Genomic DNA, 23,735 nt, shown 5'->3' on the forward strand with positions numbered 1-23,735 from the left:
GGGATGGGATTTTTTTGTGTGTGTTTTGTTAACCAACTCTTCCCTGCCTGCTTACCAATGGTTCCAGTGGCTGCTTTTGCAGAGCTGAACGGGCTTTAGGGATGGAGCAGTACGACATGGCAAGGAGGGTTCATATTTCCACATTTATGCCTTGGTGGATTAAATCAATTGGTTCTGATAATACACATCCTGAGCAAACATTGACCTGCTTCTCAACTCTGTTGCAAACGAAACCACCAGCTGTCAAGAAAAGTATTGGGTTGAAGGGAAAAAACAATAATATTTGCAAAGGATTCTCATCGGAAGAAAACAGGTTTATAGGATTGTGAACTCGATTTATATACGATTTCTTTTGTTTGCCTTGTTTGTTTGAGTTTTGACTCCTTCAGAGACATTAATCATAAAGTTTGATTCACACACACACACACACACACACACACACACACACACACACACACACACACACACACACACACACACACACACACACACACACACACACACACACACACACACACACACACACACACACACACACACACACACACACACACACTGATGTAGAAAAAGTTATCAAGAGTGAGATGTGCGCAGTGTTCAAGAGGACACAAAATGGTACGAAATTGCAAATTAAATTACATATCTTGGCGCACCGAATCAATAATATTTCCTGCTGGAACAATGCACAAGAGGGAAACAAATCATGTCTTTCAAGGTGGGCGGTGAGGAGGTGAATTATTATTATTTACTGTCTCATCATGACTGTACTCCACTATCACAGAAAAGATTCATCACAGCCCCGATTTTTGTTTCTCGCAGATATTTCTCCATTCAGACATAAAGGGAGCCAAAAGAGAAGAAAAGCGGTAAAAAGAAGTCAAAAAGAAATAGAATAAGAGAGAAAAGGCTATGTATATTTATATATATATAAAAAGCATAATATCAGTTATCGCTACAAAGGGCCAAGGTCTGGAGTTTCACAGTCTTTCATGTACAACAGGCGCAGTTACAGTACTGACTTTGTCTCCCCGCTGCGATGACGCCTGCCGCTCGGCACTGTGGGAGCGCAAGGGAAAGCAGAGTCCACCCTGTAATGTATTCTGTGTGTGTGTGTGTGTGTGTGTGTGTGTGTGTGTGTGTGTGTGTGTGTGTGTGTGTGTGTGTGAGAGAGTGTGTTAGCGGTCACACATTTTAATGCTCTGATGACTTCTTCAATCCTGTTCCATGCTTTCAATTTGGTCTCAGGTTTCCAGTCATGTGACCCTCGAGGCAGCGGGGGGGTTTTACAGCATGAAGCGAAAAAAAAAAAACATCCCCTCCTGTAGCCCCCCTTATCTTACGCTCATGGGCTGAACTTTTTCACCTTTTGATTCAGAAGCTGTAGTATTAGACCCCCCCTCTCCCTCAGATCTACATGCAGTCTGGATTTCTCTGCAGGAGCTTCCAATCAAATGTGTCACACTGAAATATGTTTGCTTATCCGATTGTCCGACACTATTTACATGGTTTAAAATAGCTAATTTACACTCTTATTTTTGATTTTGCTTTGGTTAAATCTGCACATTAATTTGCAATAAATAACTGCCAATATTTCTCTAACCACCTTAAAGAACATAATCTGTCCTAATTTTGTTTACTTTTCCATTTTAAGGGACTTCGCTTTGTCTGATTACATGAGGCGCTTTCACACCGGAGTACTTTTCCCGTTTAGTTCAGATAGTTTCTGGGATTTTGCGTTCACATCAAAAAGAGAACTTAGTTCATGAGAACTTTTACCCCCTTTTTAGACTGTGCTAGAGAGCAGGGACTTTCATGGGGAGAAAAAAGTTCCAATTTCTGATTGGCAGGGCGAATTGCAAACCACGCCCCGTAAAACTGAGAAAAGTTTTTTGAAGCCGCCATTGTATTTGCTGGCATTAGCATTATTAGCATTAGCCCCACGCACCAACGGAGAGAGACTAACTTATGGCAACAAAAAAGAAAACATGGGAGCGGTGGAGATGAGGAGGTGTCGGCATTCTGGCGGACGCCTCGGCAGAAGCTTCAGCCAATCGAATCATATGCCAGTACAAGCTCTAGCCAATCAAACCGCTGCTTGTGTGTCAGGGGCGGGAGATTCATGTGATTGGTTGTTGGTCGAGTTTCAGACACGCCTGCCGGCAAGCGTCAACGCACGCCGCTGTGTGGACGGGCCGTACTCTGAAGGCTTCAGTAGAAGCTGCTGGGACTCCCAGCAGCTTCTACTGAAGCCTTCAGAGTACGGCCGGAAGTCCCCAACTCCGGGGACTTCCGGCCGGGGACTTCGGGTGGCAGTATACGCCGTGAAGTTGTTTGCGGCCTGCCAGTAAACCCAAAGCAGAAGAAGAAGAAGTGACGTCAGCGGCTTCATTTCATGCTTCATTTGCGTTATCTTCCCTCAACTTATTCCGGTGTGAACGCGATCAGCTCTTAGTTCCATGGGGGAACAAAGAGCTGGGAACTAAGTGCTGTGAACTAAGTACGGCAAAGTACTTGGTGTGAAAGCGGCTAATGGGATCTCTTTTAAAATGCATCTTATTTGCAAGTGTAAAGAGAGTCTTAATTATCTAAAGTGCTGCTTGTACCTCTAAGTCAAAATTAAGACTGCAGCTGCTAAAACATCTCTCATCATTACAAAATAAAGCAAACAGGCTCAGAGAAAAACCTAAAAAGATTTGGCCTATTTGTCAGATTTTTTTAAATATTTGAGTCATGTAACCCATTTGCTTTTCATGCTGGGTGTGAAATAATTCGAGTACAGTGAGTGATATAATCCATCGTAGTTTCTTATGGCAGTGTTTTTTTTATGACCAGTTTAAGTAAAATACTGTTTTTATTTTTGTTTTGTCTAAAACTAGTTACGTTTATAATCCTATAAAAAATCTGTGCCAAAGTTTAAATTGGGTCCACCTATTGCAATATGTTAGGAATATAGTTATAACATTGACCGATATTGTATGTGTGGTCTGTGTTTTCTTAATCTAATACATACAATACATTTATTTCTCATTTATTAAGTTATTTTGTCTTCTTTCTGAATGATCAAGACCATTCCTGAACATTTTTAACACCATTTATTTATTGCTATTTAACACACAGACTTAAAAGTGGTATTGATTTACTTGTCAAACTCAATAGTTTACTGCTATATTGTCAATCATTTTATAATTGTGAAGTAAACTGGAACCCATCACTGAAAAAGTAGTTAATTCCAATTTAGCTGCCATTTACAAAAGTTAGATTGGTTTCCAGTGTTGTGGTACTGTGATGCTTATAATTCACTAACATGATTGTAATTTGGGGAAGCACTGAACATTTCTATGTTTTTCAAATAGAAATGTCAAATTTAAAATGACTCAAATCAAACAAAACAGCCTTCTTTAACCGAATAATGAAAATATTGGTGTCTTTCTTGAAGAAATCATTGTGATTAAACCCTGTGTTGCTATAATTGTTTCAACATGTTGATCTGTAATATGTTTCTGCGTGAGCTTGAATGTGTGTTGACTCGATGAAGCCTCTGCTAGCTGCAGCATCACACCAGTGCTGCCTCCCTGCCTCTCATCCTTCCTCTGGACCAGCTGTCACCACACAGACGAGATCAGAACAGAACAATGCCAATGTGACAGCCATTCTCTGTGCTGGAGCCTTGTGGAAAATGGCGACCTTCAGCTGCAGATCTCATGAAGGCGCTTCTGAATAGCAACAGTACAAAGCCCTGCATTTCTGCAGTCCAAAGCCTGGTGCCCTCGTCATGTCAGATTCAAAGCCCTCAGGAGATTTGTGGGGTGAATCATGAGGGAATGTTTTTTCTTCCAAACCATTCAACGCTTTGTTGGTTAGATGAGCAGAACTCATGTTGTGAGGTTTGTGGGTAAACTTGCTGTGTTTCCTCTGTCCCGCGATGCTTCAGCGCTTTACACATAATCCCTTATATTGCTTCTCAGGTTTGGTTCGTAAAGCCAATCCATTTTATTATCAGCAGTTTCCCACTTTATCATCCGTGTGAAGTTGCGCTGTAGATATTACAGAGTAGATATTAGCTGTGAGACAACACTTTAATATCTCCACAAGTGTACACACACCCCCCCGCTCTGTAGGCTCTTTGAAGTTATGGTTACATATGCCACCAAATATCATGCCATCCGTTTGGCAACAAAGGTCTGTGTGGTGATTTGATTGGTGAACTCAAGACACACTGTCACTGTCCCACCACATTCACTAGTATACCAACGAGCCACACAAACACACATAGATCTGCGCCTTTGACCAACGCAGGGGTTGGTGTCTGCACTCAGTGATTACTTGTGCCACCACTCCTCATGCATCCTTTCCCCCTTTTGTTTCTTCCTTACTTCCTCACTCACACAGTCACTTCTGTCTTGCTGTTGGTCACATAGTACGGCTGTGTGGGGAGGAAGTGTTGACTGTGGCTTTGGCCTCTGGTGCTTCGAAGCTGGTTGGGCTCCAGCACGGTACACTGAGGCCTCTTGTGGCCATAGGTCTTCCTCCGGCCCACAGTCTCAGTCCCATCCCAGGCCTTCATCCCCATCCCCATCGTATGCCCAGACGTAATTGTGTTGGAGCTGTACGCCATTGGGCGGCCCATTGTAGCCGAACCCGGGCCAATGGCGGTCTCATTGCCCCTGGAGATGCCCATGGACATTCCACCTGGCATGGTCCCCGCCATGTGGGCCAAGTTGGTCGCCCCGTGTCCTAGCGGCTTGCTACTGTGGCTGTGGCCATAACTGTGGGACTGAGGGTGAGAGCTGTGAGAGCTGTGGCCCAAGTGACCATGACTGCCTTTGTGTTTCTGGCCGTTCGCCTTGAGTCCGCCTCCTCCGAGACCGGCTATGTGCCGCTCTGTCGGAAGGGTTGAGTGGGAAGAGAGGCCGGGCATCTCGGTGACGTAGGTGGCCACTGGCTCAGGAGTCAGTGGACCCAGGGAGGTCATAGGGTTCATGGAGGTCATAGGGTTCATGGAGGTCATAGGGTTCATGGAGGTCATAGGGTTCATGGAGGTCATAGGATTCATGGAGGTCATAGGGGTCATGGACGTCATAGGGGTCATGGACGTCATCTGGCTAAGGGAAGTCATGGGCGTCATTGAAGTCATGGGCATCATTGATGTCATTTGGGTCATGGAGGGCATCTGGTTCATGTTGTGGTTCACGTTGGGGTTCATGTTGGGGTTCATGTTGGGGTTCATGTTGGGGTTCATGTTGGGGTTCATGTTGGGGTTCATGTTGGGGTTCATGGAATTGGAGGCCATTTGGTTAGAAGTCATGGGGTTGTTGGTCATCGGAGGAGTCATCGATGACATGTTGCCCAGTGAGGGTCTGGAGTTACTCATGGAGGGTCTAGAGTTTCCCATTGGCTGGAGAGGAAGCCCACCTTTCGACGGCAGCTCCACCATCAGCCGACGCTTGTTGTAGACTTCACCATTGTACTTGGCAGCTAACAAAAGAAGGAGAAAGGAACAGAGTTAATACAAATGTTTAGTGGAAATAAAAGAGCAGCTAAAATGCATAGTTAAAATCCTTTATGAAACGATTAAATCTAAATGAATTTGCTTCCTCCAATTCGCTGTGTGTTGACTGTTGGTTGTGATAAAACAATACCCTCAGTGTGTCTACTGTGGAACAAATGGACAAAAACAGTTATGACTCATAAGACTTTCAGCTGCACAAATGCACACTTGCAGAAGTTTGGATAGAAAACATCCCATCCTTTAGTACTCCTACAATCTGAAAAGATCATATAACAAACCCTAAATACTTTTACTTTGTTAGTCATCTACTGTTTCTGACCAAGCTGGGTGTCAGGGCTAGTGTGCAAAACGCCTGCAGAAAGAGACCTGTCGTGCCACCGGGGGAGTGAAATCAAAAGAGAAGCCCAGAATGTTTCTTCTTCCTTGCCTCTTCCTCCTTTGTGAAACCAAGAATACATCTAATTTCTGTGAGGTTAGAAGGTGTTCACTGTGATAACAAAATATTGTATCCTGGTTGACCATCCTTTCTTTGTAGGGAGGAAATGAAGTGTATGGCACTTCCAGTGATAGAATGTTTTCTGAAAAAAGTTTGGGATCGGGTTTTGCAACACACCATTTGCCAAGTTTAGCTTTTATCACCAGTTACAGAAAAACTACGACAAGAACAAATGGTTGTCATTCTTCTAACATGGTAGCATGTCCCTTGTACAGCTGATTTCAAGAAAACCTTGTGGAAAGCTTAAATTAAGTTTGGTTTTCAAGGTGTATTACCAACATGCCAAACGAGGCTGCTAGCCACTATGCACCTAACTTATCTTCTTGATTACTTGTCATTTACTTGGTCTGAGCGCTGTGGGCCAGATATGTGACTCATACAAGCCGATATAATGCATTTACAGCGCTTCATTGATTGTATAACATAAAAATAACATTATAATCAAAATGACTTGATTTTTACTAGTTTTGCTTGGATTGTCCTAAACAAGCCAAATGTTTTGATTGTCCAGAAACAGAATCAAGCCTCCTGACCATCACACCTTCATCTAACACAATGTAGACTTCAGGGGTTGCTTAACTACATCAAGTTGCATACACATCACAGGGTCTTTCAGAGAAAAAACCAAAGAGTGAGGAAATATACCTTCAGGATAAACAGACATGCACGGACATACTTATTCAAACCGGACAGTGTCTATCAACCAAGTCTCGCTGTGATCAATGCGTGTGTGTGTGGTGTGTGTGTGTGTGTGTGTGTGTGTGTGTGTGTGTGTGTGTGTGTGTGTGTGTGTGTGTGTGTGTGTGTGTGTGTGTATGTGTATGTGTATGTGTGTGTGTGTGTGTGTGTGTGTGTGTGTGTGTGTGTGTCTCTTTAGCCTTGGAGCAGTCAGGTTTATTGCCTCACATTCATTCCGTCCTGTGTCAGTCACTGTCAACAAGCTACAGTCTTTCCTATCACTGCGAAACGAGACCTCTTTTCTCCCGTCAAGTTCACGTCAACAGTCGAGTCATTACTCTTTAGCCCTTGTTGCCTCCACGTCCTTGAAGATAAAGTTAACCCACTCAGCGAGTTTGCTTTTTTCACTGTAGCTATAAATCTACTTTATCACACTGTGAACGGGGAGAGAAACGAGGAACAGCAGAGGTGTTTGTGGGGAGGAGGGGGAGCGCTAAGTCGCCGCCAGACCGCCCCTGGGGATCAAGCCTGCTCGGGCGACAGGTGAATCAATCCAGCGGCAGTCGGCTCACCGGTGTACACCTCCAGCGGTGTACGTGAGTGGAAATTGAAAACCCAGCTGTTACGCAGTGTGGGGTCTGCATGCCTCTGGCTTGGAAAGGCCAGCGTCCCACAGAGGCTGACACGCATTATGCATCAGCAAATCAAGCACTGCATCTCTGGAGCGCCAATGACACAAAGACATTATTAGGAATGAACCAATCTGTCAATCTGCTTTTCATCAGCCATCAGGTTTCCTGCTGGGGGAATTATTAGTTTTAAAAGTCTAAATTAACTTTTTTCGCAAATACAAAGCCTAATGTATTCCTGAGTCATAGTCATGTCATAGTGCTACCCAAACACATCCATTATATAGAGTAAATGCTCTCTTGGAGTAAATTCCAGTCTGACAAGAAACTCAAAATGGTTGTATTATTTGGCAGGAATACGCTAATACCATTAAAATATTTCATATCGGCACAGAATGAGGGATGTATGAACGGTATGTTTGTCTGAACAGGCTCTCTGTTAGAGTTTAGCTGATATCTGCACTGTGGAAACACAATTATGTCAGACAAAGAGAATGAACTATGGGTGATTGTAAAGCGAACAATAGGCTGTTCAAGACGCACGTTCTGACTTCTTGTGCTGGGTTATAAAAGGCTGAAAAATGTGACGTCTTATGGCTATTAACAGTAGTGGCGTTGCTCTGAGAATAGTGTTGGCGGTCTCGGATCAGTCTGTCTCGGTCTACTCGGAAATATCTGAACAATTATTGGTTGAATTGACATTACATTTTGTAGAGACATTAATGGTGCCCAAGATTTATCCATATGGACTTTTGTGATTCTTGAACTTTTCCTTTTGGAGGTGGACAAAAGGATTGAATCAAGACATTTGGTAAAAATATGCACAGTGCCCAGACGTTTTATCCTAAAGACTGCTGATCATCTGACTTGCTGCACACGAAACATGGAAAACATGGAATTTCTCAACATCTGCTTGTTAACAATAAAAAATGGGCAAGCTACCAAAAGCACTAAGCTCAAACCACTTCCTGTTAAGGTAACACCCATGCTGCCACAGATCAATAACCAAACTGGATTTCTACTTCCATGTAAAGACATTAAATGATGGCTGAAGTGTGAGGATGTTTTTTATAATCTATGATTTCAAAAAAACGTTTGTCTTTTAATAATTCCCCACCGTTAAAGCTCTTTCGCGGTTTGCGCCCTGCATACAAAACACTGAAACAGCAAACAACTACAGCAGCAGGTGAGGTATGTAAAAGATGTCTTGTTAATTGTATTCTCTAGAGTAGTTACACCCTAACCAAAAGCCATCAGGCTGCCCATCTGATTAACAGGCATTAAGAAACACAGTTGTCTTCTCAGGGTTTATGAACGTTTTTCAGATTTAGCGCTTGCATCAACCTTGAGGCATAGGTGGTCGTTTGTACTTGTAAAAGACCCAGGGCCGCCCCTGGCCAACTTGGGGCCCCAAGCGACATTGTGAGATGAGGCCCCCCCCCCCCCCCCCTAACCGACAGGAGTGAAACATTTTTTATGGAAACAAAGTAGGCTGCTTTGCAAATATAATTCCTGTTTATTATTATTATCAACATTTTTTATACAGTGAGGTAAATGATAAATATGCATGTATGTCGTTCAGTATGCGTTTACAGGTGAATACGTCTGCATTTCCTGCCAAATACTAGCCTCAAAAAGATTAAAATATTATTAATGCAAATAAATTACTTCTACTAATAGTCATAATCATAATCAATTCAATAATGTAAATACTATATTATATTATAATATACTCCAGACAAAACATGCTTATTACTGTACATGCTCAAAAACTGATATTTCTTAAATCTGTATTCAAATGTAGTTCCCCAGCAATGTATCAACAACTACACACATATTTATATCAGTATGTCTCTGTGTTGTGGTTGACATGATGATGACTGTTAGGAGTTAAGGGGAGAGGCTGAGCATCACCATGAAATGTGCAAATTGACATAAAAATGAATAAAAGGGGAAAAAATGCTCCATGTTTTTTAGGCTGTAAACTTGAACTGTTATGTAAGCCAACTAGACAGACAGTTTATCACCCTTCCTCCTGTACATTAGCAGATAAAAGGCATAACATACTTGAATGAATGGTAAATAAAGAATGCTGGAAATAACTGCATCTCCATTAGCCTATATGCTATGCAGAGACTGCCTTCTTCATGTCGTGAATTGCAGCTAATGTTTTAATATGGCAATCGGCAATTTGACTTATACAACATTCGCAAGTTGTACATTTGATTCATACAATAACCCACCTTCGAGTGATGCTCTAGTTTCTTCATGTTTTGTTTTGTTTCCCTCTTGCTTGCGGCGGACTGAAACATCTCTTCACCTGCACCAGTGGCAGTATCAAAGCCGTGATTGGTCAGATGTCGATTCATTGCAACGGTGTCGGGTTACAGACGTGCTCCCCTTGTCACCTCTCTCTCACTCTCGCAGGGGGTGCGCGGAGAACTGAGCGGAGAACTGCGCACAGCAGCTGAGGCCCTCTGGGCGGGGCCCCCTGCGCAAGGCGGGGCCCCATGCAGCCTGCGTGATTGACCTATAGGGAGGGCGGCCCTGAAAAGACTGCATACCTTTCTGCATCCAGGGAGCTTTTATTAGTATGTTTTTTTGCTTGGGCTGCAGTTCGATAAATTGACCTTTATATAGATGCACAGGGGGACAGTGGAGATGGCTATTGATTCACAGAAGTGTGGCTTACAGTATCAGCCGATGGTAGACCATTAGGAAAGTAGAAGAGGCAATTAAAGAAACGTAAAAAAGGTTGATGGAGGCAGTTGGGAAAATGTTGTTGATCTTAGCCGTAGTTCTATTTCTCATGGGGTAATAAACAAGCAGAGAGAACACCAGACTGTGAAGCTGAAGAGGAGAGGCAAAGTCCATTTGTGTTGCTCGAGATTAGCGGAAATAGGGCGAAGCCTGCGAGCTAGTTCAGGCAGTCAACTCGAGCACCAATAATACATTAACACGTGACGCACCTCGACCCTCTTACAACCAACCAAACAAACACATTCTCCTAAACATGCTGCTCTATTTAAGCTGCCAGGTCTTCCTGCCTCTGCCTCGCTATGCTGCTGCTGCCACTGCTGTGTTCACTTGCTATTACTACGTTCATGTTCCTGCTGCTGTGTGTCATGTTGCTGCTGCTCGCCTGCCCCACCACCACCCCAGCTTCCACCCCAGCTTCCACCCCAGCTCCACCCCAGCTTCCACCCCAGCTTCCATCCCAGCTCCACCCCAGCTTCCACCCCAGCTCCACCCCAGCTTCCACCCCAGCTTCCACCCCAGCTTCCACCCAGCTTCCACCTCAGCTTCCAACCCAGCTTCCACCTCAGCTTCCACCCCAGCTTCCACCCCAGCTCCACCCCAGCTTCCACCCCAGCTTCCCCCAGCTTCCACCCCAGCTTCCACCCCAGCTCTCATCCCAGCTTCCACCCAGCTTCCACCCCAGCTTCCACTCCAGCTTCCACCCCAGCTTCCACCCCAGCTTCCATCTCAGCTTCCACCCCAGCTTCCATCCCAGCTTCCATCCCAGCTCCATCCCAGCTTCCACCCCAGCTCCACCCCAGCTTCCACCCCAGCTCCACCCCAGCTTCCACCCCAGCTTCCACCCCAGCTTCCACCCCAGCTTCCACCCCAGCTTCCATCTCAGCTTCCATCCTAGCTTCCAGCCCAGCTCCACCCCAGCTCCACCCCAGCTTCCATCCCGGATTCCACCCCAGCTTCCATCCCAGCTCCATCCCAGCTTCCACCCCAGCTCCACCCCAGCTTCCACCCCAGCTCCACCCCAGCTTCCACCCCAGCTTCCATCCCGGATTCCACCCCAGCTTCCACCCCAGCTTCCACCCTAGCTTCCAAACTCAAGCTATGCTGCTTATAATTAACATATTAAGAAACACGTGAGTTGACTTCTGAAAGAGCTACCACTGGCATTTTGGTTTTGTTTGCCGTCATTTAGTCTTTCTACCTCTCCACACACACATTTTTCACAGTTTATGCTGCCAGGCTCCTGTGCTGTAAATCTCCGGACAGGTTTCCAATCATTTCACAGGAGCCTCTTTGAATACCACTTGTGGAATGGAAATATGTCAGTCAAGTGTGAACCACGAGGGGCAAGGGTGCTCACTTCAATTACAGAAATGGAATCAGATATGAGCCCTCTAAGGGAGGGTCGAGATTAGGAGCCCAACGATTCTCTAAAGAGCGATATGGAGCTTGATGTATTGAGGAAAGGGGGGATCAGGGGGTGAAGAGGAGTTGGTGTGTGGGTGAGACAAGAAATGCAAAAAGAACAGGTGAGGGGAAAAAGCGGATGATATAGGCGTCGATGTGAGTGAAGGAAGAAGATTGGAAATGGAGAGGGGAGGGAGGGAAGGAGCAGGAGAAAAGGTGAGAGGAAATGAAGAAGGACTGGAGGATAAAGACGAGGAAAACGAGTCACAATACATAAAAGGTTATAAGTGCAAACGGGAGAAAAAACGGTTGAGGATAAGTGGTGAGTGGAAGATGAGGACCATTTTGGATATAAAGGAGCAGAGAGGGAGAAGTGGGTTGGCAAAGGAAGCAAAGATAATTTTAAGATGTGCTGAAAGGTTTGAATGTCATTTCTACAGCGCTGCCCGGATCCATTTTAGTCCACGGAAAGAGGGCCCTGTTTGAACCCATGTATAGAGTTGAAACCATATAATCCTGTACACTTTATTCCGCTCTCAACCATTTCTCCGAGCCTACCGCAGCTTTTTTAGATTGATTTCATGAAGGCAGTCCCTGCTCTCAGAACATGTCGGTATGTTTTAAAAAATCATCTTGCAATGTTAACACTGCTTCAGAATAATAATCATTCACAGTGAACATTTAGAAAGTGCTCCCGTGTTCATGTAATAAAGAAAAGCGTGCCGTCCCCCTCAGTTGGTTTCTTGGTGTCACAGTCGGATTCAGAAATAATTCTTAACGATCTTCTTAATTAGATAAATATGAAAGGGGTTATAGTTCCTGGCTTTCACTTAAGTGCACTCTAAAAACCAAGTTGTGTTGGTTAGTGTTTGTTTGCCAGTGCTGGAGTACGTGGTGTAGGAAATATTTACAAAATAACTCGCCTTTTTCTCAATAGTTAACAATCCAAAATGTGACCAAAAGCTTGCCTTATTTAGAAGACAAACTACAAGATTATTCTCGTGTGTCGAATGGTTCCACCTTTTCCTAGGATTAACGTACCTTTTACTTATGACATAACGTTTTGTAGACTTTACGAATTGCAGTTCTTATGTGAATTAATTTCCCTTTACTCATGATTGTGACCTCACTTCGATTTTTAACAGAGAAAATCCATTTGACTTTTCACATCATGCTATTTGTGTCTCGTCAGGTTGAATTCCTTGTAATCACAGACTTGTAAAAATTGTTTAAGTCAAATGAATGATTCAAAGGAAAATACATATTTTAATACTGTTCTCTCAATTTGTAATACTTCCATTAATTTAGCCCAAATCATCCTTTTCCTTGTTCATGTGTATCCTCAACCTGCTTCATCTTTTTCCCTGAGATTTCCCAAAATGCCATCCTCTATCCCCGGAGCGTGTGCTGCATCCATCTGTTGCTTTTAATGTGTGTTTGAGATGAAAGGAAAGCTGCAGCCTAACCTCACAGAGGAACATTTTCCAGTTGGGAAACAGTGGGTTTGAGTCCCTTCCTCAAATTGCGGACTGCACTGTGAAATATTGAAGCTTCTGTCAGCACATAAATTGGCATTTTTTCTATGATGGATATATTCTCTCCTTCTTGAATATCGGTGCGATATATTGAGTTGAGAAAGAATCCCTTTGTTCTCTGACCCTCGGGGACCGACACCGCCATCGTCTTCTGTCAGCACGTCAGATAAATGAACCATTTTCTGCAATCAAACACAGCTGTAGCTGAAAATATCTATTGTGTGATGTCTATATTTGCCCTGCATTCTGGGAATGAACAGAAATACACCGCCTCACAATCTGACAACATGTGCCAGGGTCCAGGACTCGGGATGACAGTGCTAATCACCGTTCTCACGAGGATTAATCTCTTAAAGCTCAAACATGATGTGGTCCACTTCTCACTTATTATTCATCCGTTTCTGCTTTCAATTTCGCTGGCAGTTATATAAACTGCTACTATAATTACACAGCCTTGCTTCCAGGGCATAAAGCAGTACATAAACAAGCATGATCATTTATTACTGTAACATGTCTGGGGATGAGTCACGGTCCTCTGCACGCAGTGTGGTGTCGGGAGTCATATTTATATTTACAATAAAGAGAAAGTTCACACCTATTTGTCATCTGAGTCCACTATTTCTTACTCTGCTGCTTGGCATGCAGGGATTTTAAAAAGATGAGCTGATTGTTTTTTTTAATAAATACAGACAAATGGCGTCTTGCAGCTGTTTGTACTGATTTCTCGATGTGTGTGTTTGGATGATATCTGGCGTGAGTGGGCTGAATGTAAGTGAGTGCAGGGCACCTGTCTAGCATAAACAAGCTCACACACGCACTGACAAATTCACAAGACAATCCAAAATGAATTCAGGTTATGAAATAGTGATGCCGCTGCTAATAGCGTATGGGCATGGTGAGGAGAATTTAAATCAGCTGCAACTGGCAAATGAGCTCATTGAATCTTGTGGCATGCATTAAGCTGTCTAACAGCTTGATGTTAGACTATTACTGTTTTACAGCACGTCCAGTTTGGTAGTTTAATCAATATCACCTGTCAGATCAGCCTGCAGAGCTCTGTGGTTTAATCGCATCGTTGCTGGGTTTGGTTAACTGAAATGAAAACTAGTCAATTTACAACTACTTCCTTACAGTCAAGATAGTGGCCACGTCAAATGAAAAACATGGACGTATTGTTCTTGAATGGTGACTCACTTTAATGGATAAAAACATATGGTATGGAATTAACCTGCAAATGCTCTTGTAAAAAAAAAAAAAATTCTCTGTGGATTTATGTTTTTGAGTCATGAAAAAAGCAAAGATTCCCCGAAACACACCAAGAAATGCTTTTTTTTAGCCACGCCATTTGCCGACAATATTGTTTGTTACTTAAGCAGCTGTTGACTTCTTCCCTTTACTTGTGGCCTCTAAAAGTCGATTAAGAGAAGTGAGAATCAGCAGTCAATGATGGTATACAACTGTGAACCCATGAGATGTCCTTGAGCATACAGTCATAAATGTGCCTCAAAAAATATAAGACTAACGGGTGCAGTTGTATGAAAACGTAGCTTCTGACCCCCCCCCCCCCCCCCCCCCCCCCCCACGACAATAACAAGTAATTAAGATTCATTCTGAAGTTTAAACTGCCAAACATTGCTATAGAAAGTTCTACAATCAACCCCTAAAAACCAAGAGCACAACATCAAGTACGCTATTCCTTCTCACACTGTAACCGTTCTTTAGTTAAGATAATCAGAGGCACACTCACCCACAGCCTTCAGGGAGGCGTACTTGTTGAAGTCCTTGTTTTGCTGCTGCTGTAGCTGCTGATGCTGTTGTTGTTGTTGTTGTTGTTGTTGCTGCTGCTGCTGTTCGTAGACGTGAGCCAGCTGGTTGAGGGCCGGGTAAGGGTGCTGCTGGACCACGTTCGAGCCCACTCCCACGTTGTTGTTGATCTGACCACCCTCTGTGGGAAGGGACACGTGAAAAGATAAGGTTAGAATCAAGTCTAGTGCGAGTGTTGACAGTTTCAAGCTCTTACATAACACCCTCCTTTTTCACACTGTAGCATCTGCCAATTTTAGAAATGAAGCTCGACAATTCTTCCAACATCCATTCATGTCGGTACCATCAGCCGATGGACTCTTGCCATCATTCTACAGCTGCAAACTATTATATGTCGTGCTGCCTTATACACATTTGGACAGTTACCAGAGAGTATATATGTACGCTGAAAAGCTGCATCTGCTGTCATTGACATCAGGCTTTACCATTCATTTGACCATGCATGTCAGTGCTACAGTTGTATGACGGTTTTTAAGATGGAATACTCATGTACCAGGATACAGAATTCACTATATTGCTGAGCTGACATTTTGTATGTAGATTGACAAAGGGTCAAAATGTTCAAATTAATAATGTAAATGAAAGCCAAGGAATTCTCACACTAAAAGTTTTTTTTTTATTGTAAAATTAGAACTACCTAAATTAAACAAACATTAAATAAACTGACTAAATGTTTCTTGTTTGTAAGATAACGTTTGTTTTGGAGGCGTGTGGTGCAGTGGGTTGTGCCTTGGTGTTCGGATCAGGAGAGCACAGGTTCAAACCCCACTGCAGTCAGCATGTTGTTGTGTCCCTGAGACACTTCACCCCAATTTGCTCCTGTGGGGATTATCCACAGTATTGAGTGTGTAAGTCGCTTTGGATAAAAGCGTCTAACATGTAATGTTTCATGTTTTTTACTAGACAAACTATTCCTAGAACGCCAACCAGATGGAATCATTTGATCCTCTGTGTCTCCCCATATCCCCTTGACGGTACAGTACTTCTATAGGAACTATCTGTCTATCTTTTCAGTGCTGACCTGGGGTTAATCCCACTGCAGTGGCAATGAAAAAGATCTGTCACAAGTAGACACTTCAGACATTTCCACAGGACCAATGTTCTTGGACGTGATTGTAACGTTTGGCCAATCTTTTGCACTCAATGCTTCAAATGTGAAAATGCTCTGCAATCGGACCCACTGCTCTCACTTCTGCATTTCAAATAGATTTGACTTGTCTGCATAGTTGACAGATTCTGTACTCTGCATTTTTCACATAATCTAAAATACATTTGACCCTCTCAGCTGAACTCTAAACTGAAGTTGTAACGTGACTCAAGTAATGGGAAGAAACTGCTGTGAAAAGCTGATGCAGTGTAGGATACTGCAAAATTGGCATTTGGGTTACATTGACAGTTACAGTACATGAACATGTTCATCGTCACTATTTAATGATTCATTATGTAACATGTCGTCAATTAGTTTTAGCTAACAATTTCAATAGGTTATCCACTACTTTTAGCTAACAACGCCATCTGTTTATCCGCTACTTTATTTTAAATATTTAAGCTGTTTGACCTTTACTTCCGGAAATTTCTTTTTCCCATCAGTCCTTCATGTTCTAGCACATTTTAAAATTAGCCCTCTCAACCAAACCACAGTTGATTAATGCATGAATCAGCCTTAATCAGAAACCGCACCTTAAACCGCCCTCCTCTGTAACATGCAGACACCAGATGGAAGGATATGTAAGGACAGATTTGAAGGGCGGAGTTGTACGAGAGCGGTGAGGAAGTGTAGCTGAACTGCACTGATCTGACTTTAAAGCACACACGAATGTTAGACTGTGTGGGAATTCAGAGGACACTCTCTTCAGCACCGTTCTCTCGCTGCGCTGAGTCTTGACGGATAATTGCAAATTCCTGTTACCGAACGCGAAGGTATACCCTCGCTAAGTGAAACTGTTAAAAGCCCCAAATACTGCCACTTGATAATTGGAGAAGTACGAACAAGTTATGAGACGCAGAGCTGGAGAAAGGAACAAGAGGGGGAAAGTGAAAAACAGGGGAAATGAGAAGGAAGAGGCTGCATAAGAAAAGGAGGTGTGAGCCAAATGATGCAGGCAGAAAGTTAAAGAAAAACAAGGACAGTAAAAGATGGACAGTCTCAATACAGTCTCCTTCTCCTTTCAGCCCTCTTAGGTGTCCCTACAGATACTCTTCTGTTGCTCATTAGAAAATAAAGAGGAAACCATAGGACAACAACCCGGCAATATAAACGTCCTCCTCCATCTTCTCTTTTATCCCAGCGGTGAACAGTCCAACAGTCGAGCGAGCAAGTTGTGCTGTTACTAATGAATCCCTTATAGCCCTGGCAATGATTCAAACCACACGTACTGACGAGGTAAAGAAAGAGAGAAGAGGCAATTGAAAGCGGCGTTGGAGTGCCAGACAGCGTGAGGCCGTGCAGAGAAAAGAACAAGAGACAAGATTCCCCAATGTGATGAAATGTCCCATGGTGCTTGGTGAAAAGAGAGAAAAAAGGACACATGTAGGTTCTTATGGACACCTGGCCTACAAAAGGCAGTGTGAATGGAAATGGCATTGATCCACGATAATGCTGAAGCCCTTCTCTTTCATGCATCTGATAGAATCCTTATTCAGCCCCGCCACGGTGAATGCCCGTCCTCTTCTTCGTTTTTATCATAGGAGGCCAAAATGGCCAGCACGAGGTCACCCATTTTCTCATCTCATAATGGATTTTGCCTGGTTTCAGAGCACAATTGCACCATTCAATATCCTATCAAAGCTCTCCCCTTGTTTTCAGGCACTCCAGAATGAAATGGTTTCGCAGTGAGACCATGAACACACACACAAAATACTACCTTACATTTGGTCTGTCACTACGTTTCAAGTTTTAAGGCTTTTATTGTCATGTGTGCATAGCTACAGTGTAGTTATGACAATGAAAATCTTAGGTTGCAGGCTCCACCAACAGTGCAACACAATAACTCAGATAAAAGAGTGCAAGTAAATACAATAAAATAGAATAGAATTGAAACAGAATATAATAGAAACAGTGCGGAATAGTCTATATACAGTAATTGGAATATAGATTGTGAGTGTACGCAAATGCTCAATGATGTGGATTTATGGTGATCTGGTCAGATAAATATGAAATAGTCTAACCAGAGGGACTACAAATACAATGTGTTAAACTGGACTCGTGTCTGCTCTGCCAAGTTGGCTGGCTGCGGGTGTGACAAGCTGGCAATTCAAATTACAGCCTCGCTGCGCCTCAGATAAACATCTGGTTACAACCGGGTGTGTGTTGGCTTCGAGTAATATTTGGACATTTGTGAAATACACTACATATTCGCTTTTGGCCACAAAGTTAGATGAGAGGGGTGATATCATTCTGCTGTTCTCATTAAACAAACGGCATTGTCAAGTATGTTGGGAGATTGTTTCCCATATTATTAAGTTTGATGTTGACTCATACTTGACAACATTGAGACCTCAGAAATCGGGAGCATTTCAAAACCACCGCGGGACTTTCAGTTGCCCGCGCTACTAAAGAGACGCGTTACCATGGAAACCAAACAATGGTGTAGCTGTATTAAAGTCTGAGTGGAAACAGTCCTGAGTAAATCTGATTGTGTCAGAAATCGGGATTAATGCGGGAGAAATATGACCCCGGGAGGAAACCGGGAGAGGGCTATGAAATCGGGAGTCCCCCGCGAAAATCGGGAGGGTTGGTAAGTGTGCTTATCATCAACATTTCTCAGGTTGTCGTGGAAGTCAAAGTTAACTTTATTGTCAATCTCAAAATATGTTTGTACACACAGAGAGATCGAAATACTGTTTTCCACAGTCCCGAGGTATACAAAAACTCACACATTAAAATGCAAGAACACTCAATAATTTACAAAAAAACCCACAAAATAAGCATTTACTTCAAGTAAGCAGGATATATATTTAAAAAGATGATGTACATAGTGCAAACATGTCCATAGGAAGATGGTCAAACAAACGTTTCAGTCCAGATTTTGCCATGAATACCCTCGGCAACCCAGCCGCTGTTCAAAATGTTGGAGTTGCATCATCCATTTTAAAACCAAATTTCACAAAGGCTTAAACAGAACCGTGATTACAATAGATGTACTCGTGGGTTTATTGGAGACATTGCAAGCACATTATACCAAAACAATATTAAGCAATCCAGCCTACGAGACTTGCTGATAGTTCGAGCTTTCTTTGCCAATTTCTCTGTATTGCTCATGCATAAAATCCACGACAAGGATTAATGCTGTGTACTGCTGCTCTCAGCGAATCACACTGTCCCAACTTTCTCTAATATTTACTCTAATTCTCTTTCGCTTCAGAGTGAAACAATCAACAATCTTCTCTCCTCCACTTCTCTTTGCTCGCAGAGTGCTGTAATTATTTCAGGTCTGTCGAAACACTGTGTTAGCACTCAGTTGACAAGGGTGACAAAGATAGCCAAAATACGTATAATTGTTACCTCGTGCATTCTTGATACTGCTCTAATACTGCTCGAGGACTTTTATGCAAATACCCATCATCCCTGCGCTTTGTTCTCGGTGACTGACAGCTGTCCACGTGACGCCCATCGGGAGGACGAGGGGGGAATCTGATGTTGTGGTCAAAGTGCGTCATCAAGCTACACCAAGCACACTGATCCTCTGAGGTCACTGCAGTGTTTGGACTATCTCCAGTGACAGTCAGATTAGCTTCCTGCTACTGGAATATTTCCCAAAGATAAGGACAAACGAGAACTTTAAAGAAAGGAAAAATAATTGGATACAGTTGGGACTCAGTTTGACAAGCAGTGAGCTAAACTAAGATGCCACAACAGTACATCTCTGCATTGTAGGATATCAGCCAAACTTTGTTTACACTGAACATTTTTACAAAGCTTTCATAATATAATTGGCACAAACAAACTGCCCTGAAACAGAATAACTATACACGTGTAGCTATACAAACGTAAAGCCCATTGATAAAGCCAATGTACATGATTAAGAAACCTGAGAAGTTGAAGGAATCTGATGCTGAAAAAATGCTTAGAAACCTCAACCATGGATCTGTTATTTCAGTTATTTGGTGCTCTCAGATTAGCTGTTGTATAAGGAGCAGAGGTTAAAGGCCATGAGGTCAACAAAATCAATGAAGATCATCCTTCCAGCGTGGTTGAACAGAAAGTATTGTGTGTGTAGGACAAAGGCCAGAAGACTTGTTCATCTGGAAAGTGATGGATTGGACTGAGGGCGGTGCTATAAGAAGGGTGTTTTTCTGACAAATACTTGAAGACAAAACCTGCAGTTCTCTCTGGGCGGTTAAAACTGGTGGAGTTTTACCGTAATATTGAATTCCCTCATTAATTTGTCCCATTTGTTCAAAGACTTTTCAAATGAAAGATTGAAAAGGCCTTTAGAATTCCCTAATGACATTTTGATAATCGGCGCTTGGGATTCTCTAAGTGCCAACAAAATAAAAGACCAATGACGGATACTTGGGAAATGCTAATCCAATCGTATTACTTCTCACTAAATGTTGTTTGCTTGCTTGGTTAATTTCTTCGAGTGGCAGTTTTCCACTTGCATGCACTCCACACACTGGTCTGTGACTGACCTCTATAGCCGTGCTGGGCGCTATTGAAAAACATTTATTGTTGACTGCTGATGTAATCCTGTAACTGGATGTAATCCGGTAAGAGGGGTTTTCGTCAACAATAGCAAAGACGGAAACAAATCCCAATCATTTCAATCAGGCTGCATTGGTTCATCGGGGGGTTCCACACATTTCAAGTTGTTAAACGTCGCTCCTGCCAAAAAACCTGTGTTTATTTGAGTGGGAACTCGGTGTACAGCAATGTGTGAGGTAGAGTAAGGTTTTCAAATGAAAGCAGCACTTCTCCCAATGTATGTAAAGGTCAGAGTTGAGTTTAGATCTATTCCAGGTGGGAACGAGGTCCTACTTGTTCTCATGCAGTTTTTGTAATGTTTCTTAATATGTCTCGTTCAAAAGGGTTTAGATCAGGGGTGTCAAACTCAAGGCCCGGGGGCCAAATCCGGCCCGTGACATCATTTTCTGTGGCCCCACAAGAGCTTGCAAAGAATATTTTATATGTTTATTACACGGTTACATGAGGATTTACAAAAGCACGTTGCCCATACAGTAAACTGCATGTCCCACAATTCTTTCTCAGAATTTGACTTTTTTCTTCTACATATGCCTTTTTTCTCAGAATTTGACTCTTTTTTTTAGATGTCACTTCCTTTTTTTTTTAAATATTACTTCCTTTTTTGTTCAAACGTCACTTCTGTTTTTGACTTTTTTTTCCAGATTTTCTTTTTAAATCATTTTGTGACATTATTACTGAAGAGACTTGCAATTTTTTTCCCCAGACTTCAGCTTTCAAACGCAGTTAATTGTGAAGTTATTACCGTATCAGATAATAATCCAATACAGAGGCAATATTGTAATATAATACATTATTTTATATATATATTTATATATAAGTTACAATCGGCCCTTTGAGTGGAGCCATAATGCTGATGTGGCCCGCGATTAAATTGAGTTTGACACCCCTGCTTTAGATAGTGCACACATTTGAAATAGTGATATGTGTTGCTACCTGTGCACTAGTCAATTTCAATGGATTCAACGGCTGAAATGGATGTAAAAAAACACTCACAATTGGTTGTATTATTGTATAATAGAATCGCTCCAGGTACACCAGGTCTCCACAGGCAGCTCACAGTCAGTTAAATGGCTGCCAGAAGGCTTTAAAGGTCACTGATTATGATTTTTCTCAGAGCTCAATGAGATTGACAAGATGGACGTCTGGCCTTTAAGATTACTTCTTACCTTCCAGCAGTGGCGTCAATTCAGCCAAAGCTAAGGTATGGCAGACGTACTAGTCAAAAGTGACTGTCAGCATATTTGTCCGAAGTCCAGCAGCTTCAGTTGAACCCTCTGCATGAGCGTCAATAGTGGCATCTAACACAGCTAGTATAGCCTCGTAGCGCAGTTTTATCTTCTGTAGAGCCCTATACCAATACAGCCACCGAGTGGGACAGGTGCGCTCCAAGTGCAGTATTTTGTTGTGTCCCAACTTCTTTTGAGCCTCAATGAAAAGCATGTGTCTGGTATTGCTATTTGCAATACAAGTATATAGTGTTTGAACAACACCAAAAAACTCTGCCATCTCTGGTATTTCAGTTATCGAGCTCACAAGCACAAGATTTAGTCTATGTGCATGACAGTGTATATACGCTGCATGCGGCACTTTTTCACGTATTAAAGCCTGCACTCCACGCACATTACCCCGCATAACACTTGCACCATCGTAGCATTGTGCAACACACAGCTGAATATCTAAACTCGATAATTCCTTTATTATTTTCTGGGCCAGGGATTCAGCTGTCAGGTCCTTCATGTGATAGGTTCCAATGGCTCTTTCCTTTATAATCCCGTCATGTACATAACGGATCAAAATGGCCAGCTGCTCCTTCTTAGACAGGTCTTTCGTTTCATCCACTAACACTGAAAAGTACCGTGCTTCTCCTACTTCATTTATGATTATACTTCTGATATTTTCCCCAATAACTCTCACCATATCATTCTGGGCTTCTGGGGAAGAATAGTGCGCATACCTGCGTTCCTGTTTGCTTTTCACGTTCCTGTCATCTGTTGCAATAACGTCCAAAAGTTCAAGGAAATTTCCTTTATTTTCATCCTCATCTCTCTCGTTGTGGCCACGGAGAGGGAGGGCCTGTCTTCCCAGAAATGACGTGATTTTGAACAAGGATTTGACGTGAGCCCGGTTCTCCTGCACCTCATCTGTCCTGTTTGCGTCAATCCGACTTGCGATGGATTCCTTATGTCCGCTGATCACAGCCTTAAAGTTAGACCACGCTAATGCAGCACAATTGTGTCTACTGCTCCCTTGATGATCCCGGAGATTTTTTTTCATGTTCTTCCAACATGTGTATCCAGTGTCTATGAACACACGCAGTCCATGCCTGTCACCTGTTAAAGTTGAGGCTCCTCCAAAATGACGGCATGCAAAGCAATAAACTGCATCTTCTTGCGCAGAATATTCAACCCAGTCATATTCCTGATACACACTGACATTAAAGCGTCTTCCATTTCTAGTTGGGAAGTGGGTCAAACGAGGACGCCTGAGTCCGTCTGTTTTACATCCACTAATATCCTTCTTCTCTGCTCCAGTTGACCCAGAGGCTGCTACTGCTGCTGCACCCGGGCCTTGACCTTCCTTATCGCTGTCCACGTCTGATCCAGCTCTTTCAATCTGAGAAATTGGTGGGGACTCAGACTCGGATTCAATTCGAGAAGTCGGTGTGGACGAGTTCTCAGCCTCCATGCATGTAGTCTCCGTCTCCCTGTTAGCATCTGCATCCCCGGCGCAGGTGCTGGAGTGGCTAACAGCCTCGTTAACAGCTTGAATCCCACCTTCACTACCTGGTCCTTCTCCCTCTGCTGCTGGGGCAACATTGGAGCCATCACCTTCACCTGCCTTTTTTTTGATAAAAAAAGATTCTAAAGTTCTTTGCTTTCTTTTCATTTTAGTTAATTAGCTTAGCCGAAAAATAAAAAAAACCGCGATAACATGACCCGCTCTGACCTCCGGCGGCTTCTCGTCAGGAGATACCACATTTCAAGATAGGGAGGGGGGATACGTTACGATAAGTATTGGGAAAGATAATATCTAGACTAGAGAAATCGATTGTGTTGTTCTGATTTTCATTTGTATTTAATTTATATGTATTAAATAATAGAATAATCAATACAAATTGACACAGAGTAATTCCATAAATTTATTTTTTTAAAACGAACATTTACATTTTCCCCTGGAGCCAAGGTGTGGCAGC

The 23,735-nt window shown here is 42.9% G+C and overlaps 1 protein-coding gene across 2 annotated transcripts in view; it reads right to left on the reverse strand.

The window, feature by feature from the left end:
• Positions 1-3,201: 3,201 nt before the first annotated feature.
• Positions 3,202-23,735, reverse strand: part of shisa9a (shisa family member 9a) — a 49,672-nt gene continuing 29,138 nt past the window's right edge. The window contains exons 3-5 of one of the 2 annotated variants that reach the window (XM_079659673.1): positions 14,759-14,956; positions 5,228-5,475; positions 3,202-5,191 (exon numbers count right to left, since the gene is read on the reverse strand). In XM_079659673.1, coding sequence (XP_079515799.1) covers positions 4,382-5,191; positions 5,228-5,475; positions 14,759-14,956 — 1,256 coding nt within the window. In that variant the 3' untranslated portion in view covers positions 3,202-4,381. Of the gene's footprint in view, positions 5,476-14,758; positions 14,957-23,735 lie in introns of both variants that reach the window. The other variant, XM_079659672.1, reaches the window with a different exon arrangement.

The sequence above is a fragment of the Notothenia rossii genome, assembly GCF_949606895.1.
Source record: "Notothenia rossii genome assembly, chromosome: 11".
NCBI classification, from domain to species: Eukaryota; Metazoa; Chordata; class Actinopteri; order Perciformes; family Nototheniidae; genus Notothenia; species Notothenia rossii.